The sequence below is a fragment of the Papilio xuthus genome, unplaced genomic scaffold (genome assembly GCF_000836235.2).
Source record: "Papilio xuthus unplaced genomic scaffold, Pxut_1.1 DF829758.1, whole genome shotgun sequence".
Classification (NCBI taxonomy): domain Eukaryota; kingdom Metazoa; phylum Arthropoda; class Insecta; order Lepidoptera; family Papilionidae; genus Papilio; species Papilio xuthus.
Genome location: NW_013528891.1, coordinates 634,734 through 651,209, shown reverse-complemented (window position 1 = coordinate 651,209; position 16,476 = coordinate 634,734). Strand labels below are relative to the sequence as shown.

At 35.3% G+C, this 16,476-nt stretch overlaps 2 protein-coding genes across 3 annotated transcripts in view; both read left to right on the top strand.

The window, feature by feature from the left end:
- Positions 1-4,606: 4,606 nt before the first annotated feature.
- Positions 4,607-12,350, top strand: LOC106123097 (ethanolaminephosphotransferase 1). Its single transcript, XM_013319275.1, has 9 exons — positions 4,607-4,766; positions 6,824-6,892; positions 7,395-7,593; positions 8,384-8,537; positions 9,077-9,185; positions 9,662-9,819; positions 10,150-10,324; positions 10,949-11,125; positions 12,243-12,350. The coding sequence occupies exons 1-9, from the start codon at positions 4,710-4,712 to the stop codon at positions 12,306-12,308; spliced, it is 1,164 nt and encodes a 387-aa protein (XP_013174729.1). The 5' UTR covers positions 4,607-4,709; the 3' UTR covers positions 12,309-12,350.
- A 956-nt stretch (positions 12,351-13,306) lies between these two features.
- eya (eya transcriptional coactivator and phosphatase 2) overlaps positions 13,307-16,476 on the top strand; it is a 40,543-nt gene continuing 37,373 nt past the window's right edge. The window contains exon 1 of one of the 2 annotated variants that reach the window (XM_013305915.1): positions 13,307-13,509. Coding sequence is in view for 1 of the 2 variants with exons in the window: in XM_013305919.1 (XP_013161373.1) it covers positions 13,672-13,692 (21 nt within the window). In the remaining variant the exon portion in view is untranslated. Of the gene's footprint in view, positions 13,693-16,476 lie in introns of both variants that reach the window. The other variant, XM_013305919.1, reaches the window with a different exon arrangement.

Genomic DNA, 16,476 nt, shown 5'->3' with positions numbered 1-16,476 from the left:
TTAGCGCCGGTGTAGGATCGATACGACACCTGTTCGTTGCCATGGCGACGCGAGGGACCACCCGACACCGGCGCGTAATTTGAAATTCGAACCTCGCCGATAATGTCTGAACGTCGGGCGCGCGTGCGGAGACCGCGCCCCGCGCCCCGCGCCACCCCGCTCGCCAGCAGACACAGATAATGGATACTGGCTACGAATAGGGAGATGTTTTTTTTTTAATTGTAATAATTATTTGTATTCTGACAGTTATTTTTTTTTATATTTTTTACGCATGTGAAGGCAAAGGTTTTTTTTTTTAATTTTAATAAGTGATATTTTATGGCCAGTTATTTTGTTTTTTCTTTGTTTTTTTTTTATAATGACGCTATGACCAAACTTTAAGTGTCGTGGAAAAAACGCGAACAAGTATATTCACATAATTAAAGATGAATTTAAAAAGATACAAAATCCAGTTTAATTGAGATGTGTTATAAATCATTTGAAATTATTCATGAGTGGAATAAATAGGGTTAGGTTATTTGATGAGTGCTACGTAATCATTCGTACCATTAGCATTGTCTAATGGCGGCCGGGATCAGCTCGCATGATGTCATCTCTAACTACTGTCTGACATTTGATAGACCTCACTAATTATTTATAAAAAAAAAATTATAAGCTAATAAAAAATATTTTTTTAATTTTTTACCAAAAAATGGATTTTTTTTTATTTTATTTTTTTGACAAAAGTCGTTGGAAGATATGTCAGGAATGCAGTGCAGTAAGCATAGGTAACATAAAAAAAGATAAATTACTTCTACGAGTACGAATAACCGCGAAGTTTCTCTGTACATAGCAAAAAAATCTATGTCAATTGTTCAAGGCAAAAGATGGCATAACAAATGTTTCGGCAATGAAAACCCACTGTAATATTGCTTCTTTTAATCACAAATTCATATAAAATCCATTAACAAGTGCAACCAATCTTCCTATCTTATCTTATATAAAAGAAAGTCGTGTTAGTTACACTATTTATAACTCAAGAACAGCTTTACCGATATGCCTGAAAATCGGTGAAGAGGTAGCTTAGAGCCAGGAGACGGACATAGGATATTATTTTTTTTTTCGAATTTATGGATGGGTGTTTGAAGATATCTCTAGAACAGCTGAACAGACCTCGATTAAATTTGGCATACGTATAGAACATAGTTTGAAAGAACACATTACACTAATTAAGTTTTTTTATATATCCACGCGTACGAAGTCGCGTTTTACAGCCAGTGTAATATGTTACGTAATTGTTTTTGTATGTATGTATGTACGCAATGGATACAATTAAACAATGAACATATGTCCATATATTCTAGATAATGCAACGACATATTTTTCATACTCATGCAAATCAATTGGCTAATAATGTCACTCGTCACCACAGTGTATTGAACCGGCAGACATACATTTTAGAAAATATACTTTCGTATTTAAAAAAAAATTATATATCATAAGGTTGCAAACGAGCGAGCGGCCACCTGAAATCGCTGAAATAGCGAAGTGACCGTTGCCCATAGACATACGCAATTGCATATGCGTTGCCTTTAATCGACGGAGGAGAGGATGCACAGAAAGAAAAAATATTTCCCCTTTCCATGCATTCTGTTTTTAATAGTAGATAAAAAAATGAAATGGAATAAATTTTATTGCTTTTAACAGTATTTTATTACTAAACAATAAATTATTAATTATTAACAAAGTAATTGACGCCTTCGATTCCGTCTGCGCAGATTTAAAAAAAAAACTAAAGTAGCCTCTGTGTTTTTCCAGGCTATGTTCTATATGTGTGCCAATTTCATTAAGATCCTTTGAGTCGTTCCGCTGATATCTTGTAACAAACATCCATTGAAACTTTCGCGTTTATAATATTAGTCAGAACTATACTAAAAATACGGGAAAAATCAAAAAATATATATTAAAAGAATTTAAACAAAACTAAATGACATACAAACTTTAGTAAAAGCACTAACAATTATTTTATATCAATAAAAACTCAACTTCTGTATATAATTGTCCTGTGGTGCATCTCGTCAAATTAGCAGCTGTCGCGCTGCGCAGGCGCAGGCCGTTTGTCACAGTAAGAGCGCGGGCGCGTCGCGGGCACAATTAGTGCGTCGCCTAATTGTGCGCACTACTGCACTCAATTAACTACATTAAATTTGCAATGCGTCTGTACATATCATCGCTGCATTTATCGTGTGTAGGAAGCCTTATGGTCGATAATATGGCTATTGGAAATAACCCTATAATTTCGATTATAAAACCACGAAAAAGATAAAAATACAGAAGCCCATGTATGCCTACGTGCATCAGCTACCTTCCCGTTAAAGTCCCGTCAAAATCGGTCTAACCGTTCCGGAGATTACCCGGAACAAACTAACAGTGGTAGAGCCCGCTTTAACATCTTCGCACGAATTGTCCCGGCTCGCCCGGTGAAATACCACGACCACACAGAAGACAGGCGTCAAGTGGAAGCAATTCCGCGTTTCGTCTGATGAGTGTGCGTCCCGGAGGCCTAATTTAGTCCTCTTTCCCTCCCCACCCTTTTTCTTATAAAAAAATGATGCGAAGTGGACTCTCCGGTTGAGAGGATGCATGTAAAGGGAAAATATTTTCTTTGTGTGCATCCTCTCCTCCATCGATTAAAGGTAGGCAACGCATATGCAATTGCGTATGTCTGTGGGCAACGGTCACTTCGCTATTTCAGCGATTTCAGGTGACCGCTCGCCCGTTTGCCACCTTATGATATAAAAAAAAACTAGGACTTGCGGACAGACAGACAAAAATTTTAATAAGTTGGATTATCGTTATCAGGAACGCATATATATCTATTTGTGAAATACGATTTTCTTCGAAATTACATACAGATAGTCCAATTTTATTTATATGGATATAAAATGTTGCATATAATTTCCTTATCAACCAGTACATAGCGTAATTAAAAATAAACATGATTAGCGTGTTCTTCCAGATTATGTTCTACATGTATGCCAAATTTCATCAAGATCCGTTCAGCCGTGCTAGAGATTTTTTTTATAAGAGAAGGGGGAACACCGAGGTGTTCAACGCCGCCCATTGACATCAGCAACACCAGAGGAACCGCAGATGCGTTGCCGGCCTTTGAGATGGTGATACGCTCGCTTCTTGAAGGACCTTTTTTTTATAACAGAAGGGGGCAAACGAGCTGCGGGAACACCGAGGTGTTCAACGACGCCCATGGACATCAGCAATACCAGAGGAACCGCAGAGAGGAATGCTTTATGCATACTCCGCGCCCCGGGAGGCACGCAGTAGTTATGTGGGATTCTCCTCCACAGCGGAGGCATACCCACTAAACCTCTCTGTTCCTCTAACGCATCGGGACGGGGCCACGGGCACGCTTTCGCTCTCGTCTACGACCTTCTTGAAGGACCCTAAGTCGTAGCGGTTTGGAAATACAGCCGAGGATAGATTCCACATCGCTGCTGTGCTATCTTCAAACATCCATAAAACATTCGCATTTATAATATTAGTAAGAAGTAAGTTAGGTATATCTATATGTTGCTAGCCGTCCGGTGAAATGTTCGCAACACTGATATAATAAATATCTTATCAATGTCAGATAAGAAGTAATTAGGCCATGAGTAAACTTAAAACATATTTACAGCAATAAACATTTAATATATATTTTAAATATGTTCATATAGTAGTAAACATAAACATATGAGAGCGAAAAACATAACCTTAAAATATCTGTCTACCAACATTGCGAAATGTCAACAATTTCAACGTCAAATCTTTATAAATGGATGGGTGATTGCTTGAATTTGACAGCTTTTATTTCGTTGCAATTTAAACGCGACCGTTGATGTTACGTGAAAGTTAATTGGAACGGATCCCAATGAAATTTGGCATTCCTATAGAACATAATCTGGAAGAAAACATAGGCTACTAATTATTTATTTTAACTCCACGCGGAAGGTGTCGCGGGCGATTGTTAGTATTACTAAAGTTAAAGTATAAGTTTATACAGGTCAATTTTTTTATATCATAAGGTGGCAAACTACCGAGCGGCCACCTGAACTCGCTGAAATAGCGAAGTAACCATTGCCCATAATCGACGGAGGCGAGGATACACAGAAAGAAAATATTTTCTCTTCCCATGCATCCTCTCATCCGGAAGGTCCACTTCCACTTCCCATCCTTTCCTTATAAACAAAAGGGTGGTAAGGGAAAGATGACTAAATTAGGCCCCCGGGACGCACACTCATCAGACTGTACTTGGAATTGCTTCCACTTCACGCCTGTCTTCTGTGTGGTCGTGGTATTTCACCGGGCGAGCCGGAACAATTCGTGCGAAGATGTTAAAGCGGGCTCTACCACTGTTAAATATTTTAAGATTCGAACTCATACTGACCTATTGATGACAAAGAAAATAACCACTGAACCATATGACATTTGTATTTGATAGTGTTATCAATGTTTCATTCATTCTTGTGCTATTGAGTGTTTACAACGTGTTTTAACTAAAATAAAAAAATATTTTTATTAAACATTGTAATTTAAACTCTATCCATATTGTTATAACGTTCATATTATTTATATTTTTTTATAATTAAGTTAAATCTATAAAAACCGGTCCTAATAGACCTTGTAACGAAGTGAATATTATTGTTTAGTACTGTTTGTTACTATTTCAAAGAATGTTTGATTATAAATATTTATCTAAAGAACATTTAAATGGATTTAATAATTATAAGGTATGTTATTTTAGACATTATTATTTAGAATCCTTTAGCGCGAATGACGTGCTTTCGTTACAAAGTCAAGTGACAGAATGAATAGTGAGGGGACATAAACGTTGACATTTTAGTAAGTGTTGCGCGGATACACCGGCACATTTTCCAATTTTCTTCCTAACACTAAATATGTGCCGAGTTTCATCAAGATCCATACAGCAGTTCTGGAGATAACTTCAAACAAACATCCGCATTTATAATATTAGTAAGATGTAACGATTGTATCAAACAGAAATTTATAATCATTATTGTTTATTAAAGAAATTATTTAATTTTTAATTTAACATCTACGAAACATTATAGTGTGTGTTAAGATCGACAACTGACGTCTATAAAATATCGAATTTATTTTGTATGAGGATTAATGTTGTACTTAATGGATGGTGTTCATAGTGTCGGACTGTCGAACTATCGAGAATCAGTCTTGTTATAAAATTAATCCAACAAATGAGTACTATAATTTAGGTATTATGTAACTTTTTGAATTTATTGGCTATATATTTCAAAATTAATTAAAAAATATTTTATGTTCGTTAACACCGCAGTTTTTGGTTTAATGTCGTTATGAAAGATAAAGTAGGAATAGAAAGACACAAATTTATTTATACTGTAATTCAAAAGCAATTACGAAATTTTCGATTGCAAGTTCTATGAGAATAGACATCGAAAATCGAAAAATTCTTAATCGATTACTCAACCCATATCTAGTAAATTGTCAAACTAATCTATCTTAAATAGACACATTATAGTTTTATTTTTATATCATAAGGTGGCAAACGAGCGAGCGGCAACCTGAAATCGTTGAAGTAGCGAAGTGACCGTTGCCCATAGACATACGCAATTGCGTAGCGTTGCCTTCCTTTAATCGACGGAGGAGAGGATGCACAGAAAGAAAATATTTTCCCTTTCCATGCATCCTCACATCCGGAAAGTCCACTTCCACTTCCCATCCTTTCCTTATGAGAAAAAGGGTGGAAAGGGAAAGTGGACTAAATAAGGCCTAAAACGCGGAATTGCTTCCACTTCACGCCTGTCTTCTGTGTGGTCGTGGTATATCACCGGGCGAGCCGGGCCGATTCGTGCGAAGATGTTAAAGCGGGCTCTACCACTGTTAAAGTTTGATTAAATATTAATAATATATCTCGATAAGTAATTAATCTTCTTATATCTTAGTAAACATGATATTAGTCTATCCCTACCCGCCCCAGTTTAATTAGGAGTCGTGTGTATAACAATTTTTAATCGCCTTAAAAAAGAAGGTTTTGAATTTGTCTGTTGTTTTCTTTTGTTGTTTTAGTTTGAATTACGTAAACACGTGTTGAGGTCAGTGTATGTAGTTAATTACAAGGTCGTTTACTAACTAAAGTTACTGCTTAGAGAGGTTTTAGAAAACATTAAAAATGTATAAATATGAGTAACACTTTATTCATCATCAGCTCACTATACGTCCCCACTGAGGGACTCGGAGCCTACCCTAAGTTAAGAGTGATTAGGCCATAGTCAACCACGCTGGCCAAGTGCGGGTTGACTTCACACATATCTTTGAATTTCTTCTCAGATATGTGCAGGTTGCATCACGATATTTTCCTTCACCGTAAGAACGTCGGATAAATGTACATATGTAAATCGCAAATCGAAAAACATATTGGTACATGGCGGGATTCAAACTCAGGACCTGCAGATTGCAACTCAACAGTCAGGGGTCAAGCCTGAGCCTCCGTCGCTCTCATGCTTATTATATCTTACTAATATTATAAATACGAATGTTTGTATGAATGTATGTTAGAAGGTATCTACAGAACGGTAGATCTTGATGAAATTTGGCAAAGATGTAGAGCAGTCTGGTAGAAGACATAGACTACTCATTTTAATACCGCGCGAATAGAATCGCGAGCTATTAGTTGATTATATAAAAAAAAATCTTGACTGTCACCACTATGACACTCCGTAGAGGAATCTCATGACTCATTAACACGGTGTTAATTGGACTTCATTTTTTTTATTATGTTTTTTTTCAGTACAGAGCCATCGACACAAGTCCTCTCAGTAATTATGTTATGCATCCTGTATGGAACGCTACAGTAAAGGTAACTAACAAAACTCTTCATTTAACTAATATTATAAATGCGAATGTTTAGATGGATGCATGCTTGTTAGAAGATATTTCCAGAGCGGCTGAAATTTGACATACATATAGAAAATAGTCTGAACACATAGGGCACTAATTAAGTTAAATTCCGCTCGACAGAGTCGCGGGCGACAGTTAGTTAGGATATAACCTTACTAAATTAAAACTTAACAAGTTCTTACGGTAAAGGAAAACATCGTGATGCTGCACATATCTGATAAGATCAAAGATATGTGTGAAGTCTGCACTGCATTCACTACGACATAGTCACTGACTTAAGGTAGGCTCTGAGCTCCTCAGTTGGGACGTAGAGTGAGGTGATGATGATGAAATAAATTATAAATAAGGTGAATTTAATATAATATTAGCATTGACAAAGGTATCAAAATATCCTTGATCCGCATCCAGAAAAGCATTTCAGCTCGCCTGTATAGTTTGATCTAGATTTTTTATTTTTCCAGATTATACCTAGATGGCTTGCACCAAACCTGATCACATTCCTTGGATTCATCTGCGTGGTGGTTGTCGCATTGCTGACTTCCTGGTACGACTACCATTGGCTTGCAGCCGGTGGACCAGGGCAGCAGAACCTTAGAGGATATATACCAAACTACGTGTTCACACTTAGTGCTGTTTTGATATTCCTCGCTTATAATTTAGGTAAGTTGTCATACTCAGAGACGTTACGAGCTTAGTATAGATTTAATGAAGACTTAAGCCAAAGGCGTGTAATGCGTTGGCAGCGTTTTAAATTAATAATAAATAATCAACAGTAAAAAAGATATCTAGGAGAAAGAGATTCCCTATTTGATTCTTAGCGTAATTATTCTAAAGTTCCAAGGCATGACGAGGATGACAGGGATGACGATGTTTTATGCGGACTAGCTGTCGTCCACGACAATCCGCGCGGGATTAAAAATTAAATAGTAACCGATTCTTAAACCTACTGAATATGCATATAAAATTTCAATAAAAAATCTGTCAAACTGTTTCGGAGGAGTAGAATAACTAAGCTGGCAAGAGCTGAATGAGAGTGGCCGAGGATCGTGCTCAGTGGCGTGCCATGGGAGAGGTCTGTGTCCAGCAGTGGACTAATATAGGCTGATGATGATGATGCTAACTAACTTTGTTTTTAAATTATTCAAACTTTCGTGAGACATTATACTAAACTGATATATAAACACGGCTAAACACTCACGTATATACGTCCGGTGGCGGCACCGACTAGTTTCGAGCCCATCGGGGGCCCTTCATCAGGATGAGTGGCAATGGTATTATTTCGCGGATTTTTAGTGAGCGACGGGCCGCGTCCGCGAAATAATACCAGTACCACTCATCCTGATGAAGGGCCCCCGATGGGATCGAAACTAGTCGGTGCCGCCACCGGACGTATATACGTGAGTGTTTAGCCGTGTTTATATATCAGTTTAACTTTGTTTTTATGTTGCAGACGGTATAGACGGCAAACAGGCGCGCAGGCTGGGCGTGTCTGGACCTCTTGGGGAGATGTTTGACCACGGCCTTGATTCTTACATTGTCTTCTTTATACCGTTCTGTTTATTCTCTGTGTTCGGTAGAGATGAATTTTCTATACCATTATTTAGGTATAGTATACTATGATTATCGTAAGACTAGTGCTTAAATCTTACTAATATTATAAATGCGAATGCTTAGATGGATGGATGTTTGAAGATATCTCCGGAACACCTCAACAGATCTTAATGAAATTTGGCATAGATGTAAAACATTGAGAGTAGTAGAACCCGCTTTAACATCTTCGCACGAATTGGCCAGGTTCGCCCGTTGAAATACCACCACCACACAGAAAACAGGCGTGAAGTGGAAGAAATTCCGCGTTTCGTCTGATGAGTATGCATCCCGGAGGCCTAATTTAGTCCTCTTTCCCCTCCAACCCTTTTCTTATAAGGAAAGGATGGGAAGTTGAAGTGGACTTTCCGGGTGAGAGGATGCATGGAAAGGGAAAATATTTTCTTTCTGTGCATCCTCTCCTCCGTCGATTAAAGGTAGGCAACGCATATGCAATTGCGTATGTCTATGGGCAACGGTCACTTCGCTATAAAAAAAAACATAGTGTGGAAGAACACATAGCTTATTTTCTTTTAATCTTTAATAAATTTTTCAGAGGTTACTTAATAGTAGGCAGTATTGTGCTTAATTTTTACGTATCGCATTGTGAAAAATATAACACAAGAGTTCTCTATCTACCATGGGGATATGACATCGCTATGTGGGTAAGAACTTATTGCCTTCATCATCAGCTCATAAATCCCTACTGAGGGCTGACTAGGCCATAGTCAACCATAGCCCAGTGCGGGTTGACTTCACATATATCTTTGAATTACTTCGCAGATTTGTGCAGCATCACAATGTTTTCCTTCACAGTAAGAAAGTCTAATAAATGTACATATTTAAATCGAAAAACACGTTGGTACAACGGGATTCGAACCTAGAAGCTGCAGATTACAAGTCAAGTGCTTAACCTTTAAGCCCCCTATGAGGAGAAAATATTATTTTCTCTCTATCTTTCTCTTTGATTAAAATGAAATGGCAATAATTTAAAAATAATTTATCAAAATGGATAGAAGTAAATACTAGGGCATCATAAGACGATAGTTCTCTGAATGCGATATAAAATATTTCTATCTTTGTTCTTACTAAGGGAATGATAGAGATGGCAATATTTTTCGACAAAGTATTTTTTTTTCAGGCATCATCCTTATTATTCTTAGTGGCCGGTATCAAAGGGCCTGCATATTATAAGATGTTCATATTCCATGATGTAACATTCGCTCAAGTTCTAGAAGTGGCAATCCACGCAACTGGTCTGTTCACAACACTTCCAGTGTCTATATACAATGTGTATTTGTAAGTTGTATATACAATGTTCGATTAACAATTGGTTTCTCATATCAAAATCTATGTATAAAACATATCGTCATCTCTGTCATTTATCTTTGACAAAACAGAGATAAAAACAGCTTGTACAGCGCCACCTATCGGGCATAAAATACAACAACGAATATACAAGTTTTGACTTTCGTCTAGAACGTTATGACGATGTGTGTCGCAAAAATTCGTGCTAGCCCCTCTGAACTGATTATGACGATATTCGATTCGTATTTTTCTTGAGTGTTGGAGATACAGGATGTTTCACGAGTGCAAACAGTTTTTAAACTCACAAACTTATAATAATAGGTCATACAAAAACGGCACGGGTAAGAAACTTTCGTTGCTAGAGGCTGTGCGTCCTGTATGGTCGATGACGTCATTGGTGGTAGTAATGACGTATTGGGCACTAAACAGTGACGTCATGGAAAACTACCCACGCGCCTTCCTGTTACTCTTTGGGACTTTGTTTAGTAACATTGCTGTAAGTAATTTTATAAAGATATACGTAATTATTTTCTCTACTTAAGCGTACTCTTCCCTGTCTAATCGACTTCCCCTTCACAGTCTTCCTATAAGAAAAAGGATCGAAAGAGGAAGATCATTAAATGGATGTCTCTGGCATACACACTCATCAGACGAAACGCGGTAATTTTTTTTATATTATAAGGTGGCAAACGAGCGAGCTTCCACCTGAAATCGCTGAAGTAGCGAAGCGACCGTTGCCCATAGACGTACGCAATTGCATATGCGTTGCCTACCTTTAATCGACGGCGGAGGGGATGCACAGAAAGAAAATATTATATATTTTCACTTTCCATGCATCCTCTCATCCGGAAGGTCCACTTCCTCTTCCCATCCTTATAATAAAAAGGGTGGGAAAGGAAAGAGGACTAAATTAGGTCTCCGGGACGCACACTCCTCAGACGAAACGCGGAACAGCTTCCACTTGAAGCCTGTCATCTGTGTGGTCGTGGTATTTCACCGGGCGAGCGGGACAATTCTTGCGAAGATGTTAAAGCGGGCTCTACCACTGTTACGGCCATTCTGTGCACCGGTCGAACGAGACAGTTAGGGTCCACTGGAATACTGTAATATTCATTCACAGAGTCGTCTAATAGTGTCAGAGATGAGTGAACAAAAATGTGAAGTCTTCAATAGTCTTCTATGGCCGCTGATAGCAGCTGCTCTGATGTCCATATACCAACCAGCGTTGCAGCACCTCCTGTTGCATTCTGTTCTCCTGGTAGCAATCCTCGCTCACTTACATTACGGCATCTGTGTGGTAAGTTTACACAGGCGAAACATATATAAAAACATGTTTCCAACATGTTTATTCTTTAAGAGGAAAAAAGACAATGTTTTTGGATGTTTTATGGCAGTGGAAACTCTGGTAGAAACATGTTTGAATAAGGATTTGAAGATACATTGATTACAGTTTACAATTTAACGTTGTTTATTAGTAGTGAGATTATTATCGCTTATAATTTTTATCGTCAAAAACATGGGAATAACAATTGTTACGAATCATTAAAATATTGGTTTAACGTATCTATTTCGTTTTGAAGTAAAAAAATTAAAAAAAAAATTTGTCGTCTATGTAATCGAATACATTGCAGATTATAATTCTTTGAAATAAAACAGTTAATCATATTAATATCACAAAGTTTATTTTTTCCGTCTAGTCAGTCTCTGTTTACTCGAATTTCAAAGTCGCACTGTTACATGTAATTTCCTGCAACACGCTTTGACTTCACACGACACCTATTTTTGTATTTCAAATATTGTCTTTCATAATTTTGTTTTAAATCAAAAACTTTTTATACTAATAAGATATTAAATTTGATATTCATATAAATATATATGTTTAATCTTACTTATATTATAAACTAGCTGTCGCCCGCGACTCCGTCCGCGTGGATATATAAAATAACTTAATTACTATACTTATGCCAAATTTAATCGAAATCCGTTCAGCTGTTCTAGAGATATCTTCAAACACCCATCCATCCACATCACATCCATCTAAACATTCGCATTTATAATATTAGTAAGTTAAATAAAAAGCAGCTCTTCAAGGCATAAATTCGAAAAAAAAATTGTACCCTATGTCAGTCTCCTGGCTCTAAGCTACCTCCTCACCAATTTTCAGTCATATCGGTAAAGCCGTTCTTGAGTTATAAATAGTGTAACTAACACGACTTTCTTTTATATATAGATGCGAATGTTCAGATGGATGTTTGTTTGAAGGTATCTCCAAAACTGGATTTTGCTGAAAGGTATTTAGAACATAGTCTGGAAGAACACATAGGCTACTTATTAAGATTTTCTTTGTGATAGAGCAGACGACAGTTAATTTTAAATAAGTTTTATGAAATTTAATCGTATTTCGTTTGTTTCAGGTTCGACAAATGTGTGACCATTTTAAAGTTAAATGTTTCATTGTACCAAAAGAAAAGAGGAAATAAATTAAAAAAAATCTAATATAATTCGATGTTTTTATTATTATAATAATCAATGCATTTTTATATAAATTTTATATCAAATATACTTTTATTTAATAAACAATTGTTTTAATCTAAATTAGCATTGTTTACTTTAAAATATTTTGACTACTTTAGTAAAGAGTTTTTTAGTTGACTTTGGTTGTGGAATTTTAAATAAAATAAAAGCAATTTAAAAATAGACATAAGTTTTAACACGAAAATAAAAGAGAAAAAATTACATGGGTTAAAGTAAAGTAGGTTTTTCTGATGTTTTCTATTCAGTTTTCTTCCATAAAAACACTATCATTAGCAAAAAGCTGTCAGTTAGCTACGAACTGTTCAAATAAAAAAAAAGTTTTAATAAATTTTTCTAAGTATTTACCCTATTTATTATAATAGCATGAATATGTAGATAGAACCTGCTTCCCATTCCTGTAAAAAGACATCGTCAGGTAAAGAGCAAAAATATGACACCGCGGAACAAACTAATTCACAAAATAATACGTAATATAATACAGAATAGCAAAAAAAATGAGCAACAAAGCATTGTATCGCGAAATCTGCAGCTTTTTCTATTGGCGTGAAAGAGACAGGTATATCTAGTTGGTGTGGCCCGCAGCTCCGTCTTGAAATTATACGTTCTCATAGCCTTGTCCTGTCTGGACTTTTATTTTATAGTCTGAAGTTACATTTGTTTTTATAGGAATTTGAACTCTGTTACATAGGGATAAGGTGTATTTTGCGTTGTTTAGTTTGTATAGTTGTGATGTTTTGGAATAAATTGGAAATTTAGTAATGGGGGGTGTTCGACACAGACACCGAAGTCGGGGTTTAGAATTTCAGTACAGCTTCGGATAGCCGCGAAGCGCTGCTTTTGTTGGCTCTACGATTGTTTACCGAATTCGAATGTTCTTTTTTTTATTTTTAATTTTTGAATTACCTTTCGCGGCTTAACAGATGTTCATTTTTTTTATTTCTATTATAATAATGAAACTGGCCGTATAGAAAACTTATTCGAATTTTAAAAATCCGTCGGTAAAGGAAACTTTTTAAAGTGGACAGTGGACTTAAGTGTTATAGTGTTGTGCCGCGCCAAAATATTATTAAAAAAAATATTAATTATTATATTATAATCTTAATAATAATTCGTGAAATGGTAGCTGAATTTAAAATAATAAAATAGGTAAGTGAGGTGCCCATAGAGAATGTAACAAGGTTTTTTTAAAAAAAAAAACATTTTGTGGTGGTGTTGCAATTAAAAACATTTGGCATGTCAATCGGTTTGGTAGAATGAGTCGCATGCGCAGGCAATCCTGTTCCCCTGGTAGGCAATGACATAGCTGGAATGCAGACCCTAAGGCAGGAGGTAATTTTATATTACTAGATTTATTTTCTAATAAGAGATATAAGAAAAAAAAACATATTTTACTTTATAAAAATCATACTTGAATTAAACAATTTCGTTATTAAACTTTTTTCGTACAAACATCGAATTTACACTGAATTAAGTTTGACAGAGGAGAGGATGGAAAGAATGAGGAAATCCTAATTCTGTTTATCCTCTCCTTTCCCAATAACAGTAGGCAAGGCACTTCCAATTTATTTTCTAGTAGCATATAACATATAAGAAGGCAAACGAGACTAGCGATCAATGCCCATAGATGCCTTTAATCGACAGAAGAGACGCACAGAAAGAGAACATTTCCCCTTCCTATACCCGTCATCCATTATAAACTTACCAGCAAATAACTAAAGAACCTAGCTCTTTTATTACCGTATTTCATTAAAAAAAACAATAATCCTATTTAAAACAGTTAATATATTGGTTAGTAATTACATTTTTGTTAAATAATAAAGGCGTACGGCTACAGAACATACAAAAAATGTGTACTAAGGTGTTAATAATCTTGTATGTAGATAAATGAGTGTGGCAGAGACGAAAAAACACAAGACAAAAGTACGCCAAATAGAAGTCACTATTCTCTGTCCATCCCTCTGAGTTATACGTACTTTTCTCTTTATTATACCTATTACCCTTAACTTAGGGTAGGCTCGGAGCCCCTCGGTGGTGACGTATAGTGAGCTGATGATGATGATGATATCTATTACCAACATTATAATTTTTATGACATTTTATACGTTTATTCGGTACGTTTGAGATTCTGCTACTATTTGTGTCGCGCGGACAGCGTCGAATGCGTCAGTTATGTTATAAAAATATGGACGTACAGCAATTCCTAAGTTACAAGTATTAAGTACTGATACGTTTTGTTTATTTAGTATTATTTTAGTTAGTTAGAAACAAGTAAAGTTTGATAGAACTCGCCTTATTAAGGACACAAAGGTGTCACTAAAAATATACAGAATGAATATAATCTTACTAATATTATAAACTAGCTGTCACCCGCGACTCCGACCGCGTGGATATATAAAAAAAACTTAATTAGTCTAGCCCACCACATCACATCCATCCAAACATTCGCATTTATAATATTAGTAAGTTAAATAAAAAGCAGCTCTTCAAGGCATAAATTCGAAAATATTAGTATCCTATGTCAGTCTCCCGGCTCTAATCTACCTCCTCACCAATTTTCAGGCATATCGGTAAAGCCGTTCTTGAGTTATAAATAGTGTAACTAACACAACTTTCTTTTATATATCTTTATTTAAAGGTATTTCTAGAACGGACGGATCTAGCTGTAATTTATCATACATGTAGAACATAGTCTGAAAGAACACATAGACTAATTAAAGAAAAGTAAATAATTAAATAATTTAATATTAATAATCAATTATTAAAATTATTTTTATTTCTCATATAACGTTCCAATTTTGAAATATTAATTTTGAAATAAAACAAAAAAATGTTAATCGTTTTTCTAATCTTGATTATTAATAATTAAAAGCATTTCAAATTATTTTATAGAAATAATTTTAATTAATAATAAATGAATTTAATTAACGGAAAATAATTTAAATTCCTTTATTATAACAATATGTGCTCTTTAAATTTTATTGTTGCATATTTTCAAACGAGACAATAAAATAAAATTTAAATAATTAAATGAGTTAACATACAAATAACAAATTTATAATAAATTAAAACAATTGATAAAACGATACAGATAAAAAAAACTTGTTAGTTTTTAGTAATTATTTTTACATTAACAAAAATCCTTATGACGTCTTGCTTAAGTCTTGCTGATGCTGGAGCTGGCTTAGCCGCATTGATCAGAAAGAGAGCAGCATCCATGATGCGGCGGGTGCGGGACAGCACCAACAGACCTGCAACTCATTGTTGATAGAGTGGGATTGGACTGTCCAGTGTTGGCCATGTGAACACGTCTACATGTGCCCTAAAGAATTATGTTTTATTTTGTGTTTTATTTTTCTGTGGACCATGTGTCTGAATTAAAGATTTATTATTATTATTAAGTAGTACTAGCCCGCGACTTCGTTCGTACGGGTTTAAAAAGCCTAATAAGTAGCCTATGTGTTCTTCCAAACTATGTTCTATATGTATGCTACATTTCAGCGAGATCCATTCGATCGTTCTGGAGATATCTTCTAACAAACATCCATCTAAATTTTCCCAAAAACTTAATATAATTTTTGATTTTAGACAATTCTTACGACAGTAAAAACCTACTTTATTTTACGTTAACTGAATGTATTTCGTGAAACTCGCCTTATGAAATAAAAAATTGGATAATAAATGCATTTTTTAAATAAGTTTTTTTTCTTTATTAATATAAATCTGAAAATTTTTTTGTAAAGTATTTGGCTTTAAAATACACATAGATTTTCTATTATTCCGTCTTAATCAAATAATGTATAAAACTTTTTTAGTGATTGTTTGTTAAAAATTCCAACGTAATATTTTGGAAACTTCACCGAAACGACGTTGGAAAAAACTAAAACATACGATTTGATAATTTATAAACAAAACGATCGTTATATTTTCCGATGTCGTTTTATTACGATGCTAATTTAACTTATTAACGATTTATTATTTTAGCATGTATTTAAGAATATATATTATACTAGCTGTAGCCTGAGACTACGTCCACACAGTTTTGAAAAAAATGCTTAATTAGTAGCCAATATTTTCTTTCAGACTATGCTCTACATTTATGCCAATTTTCATCGA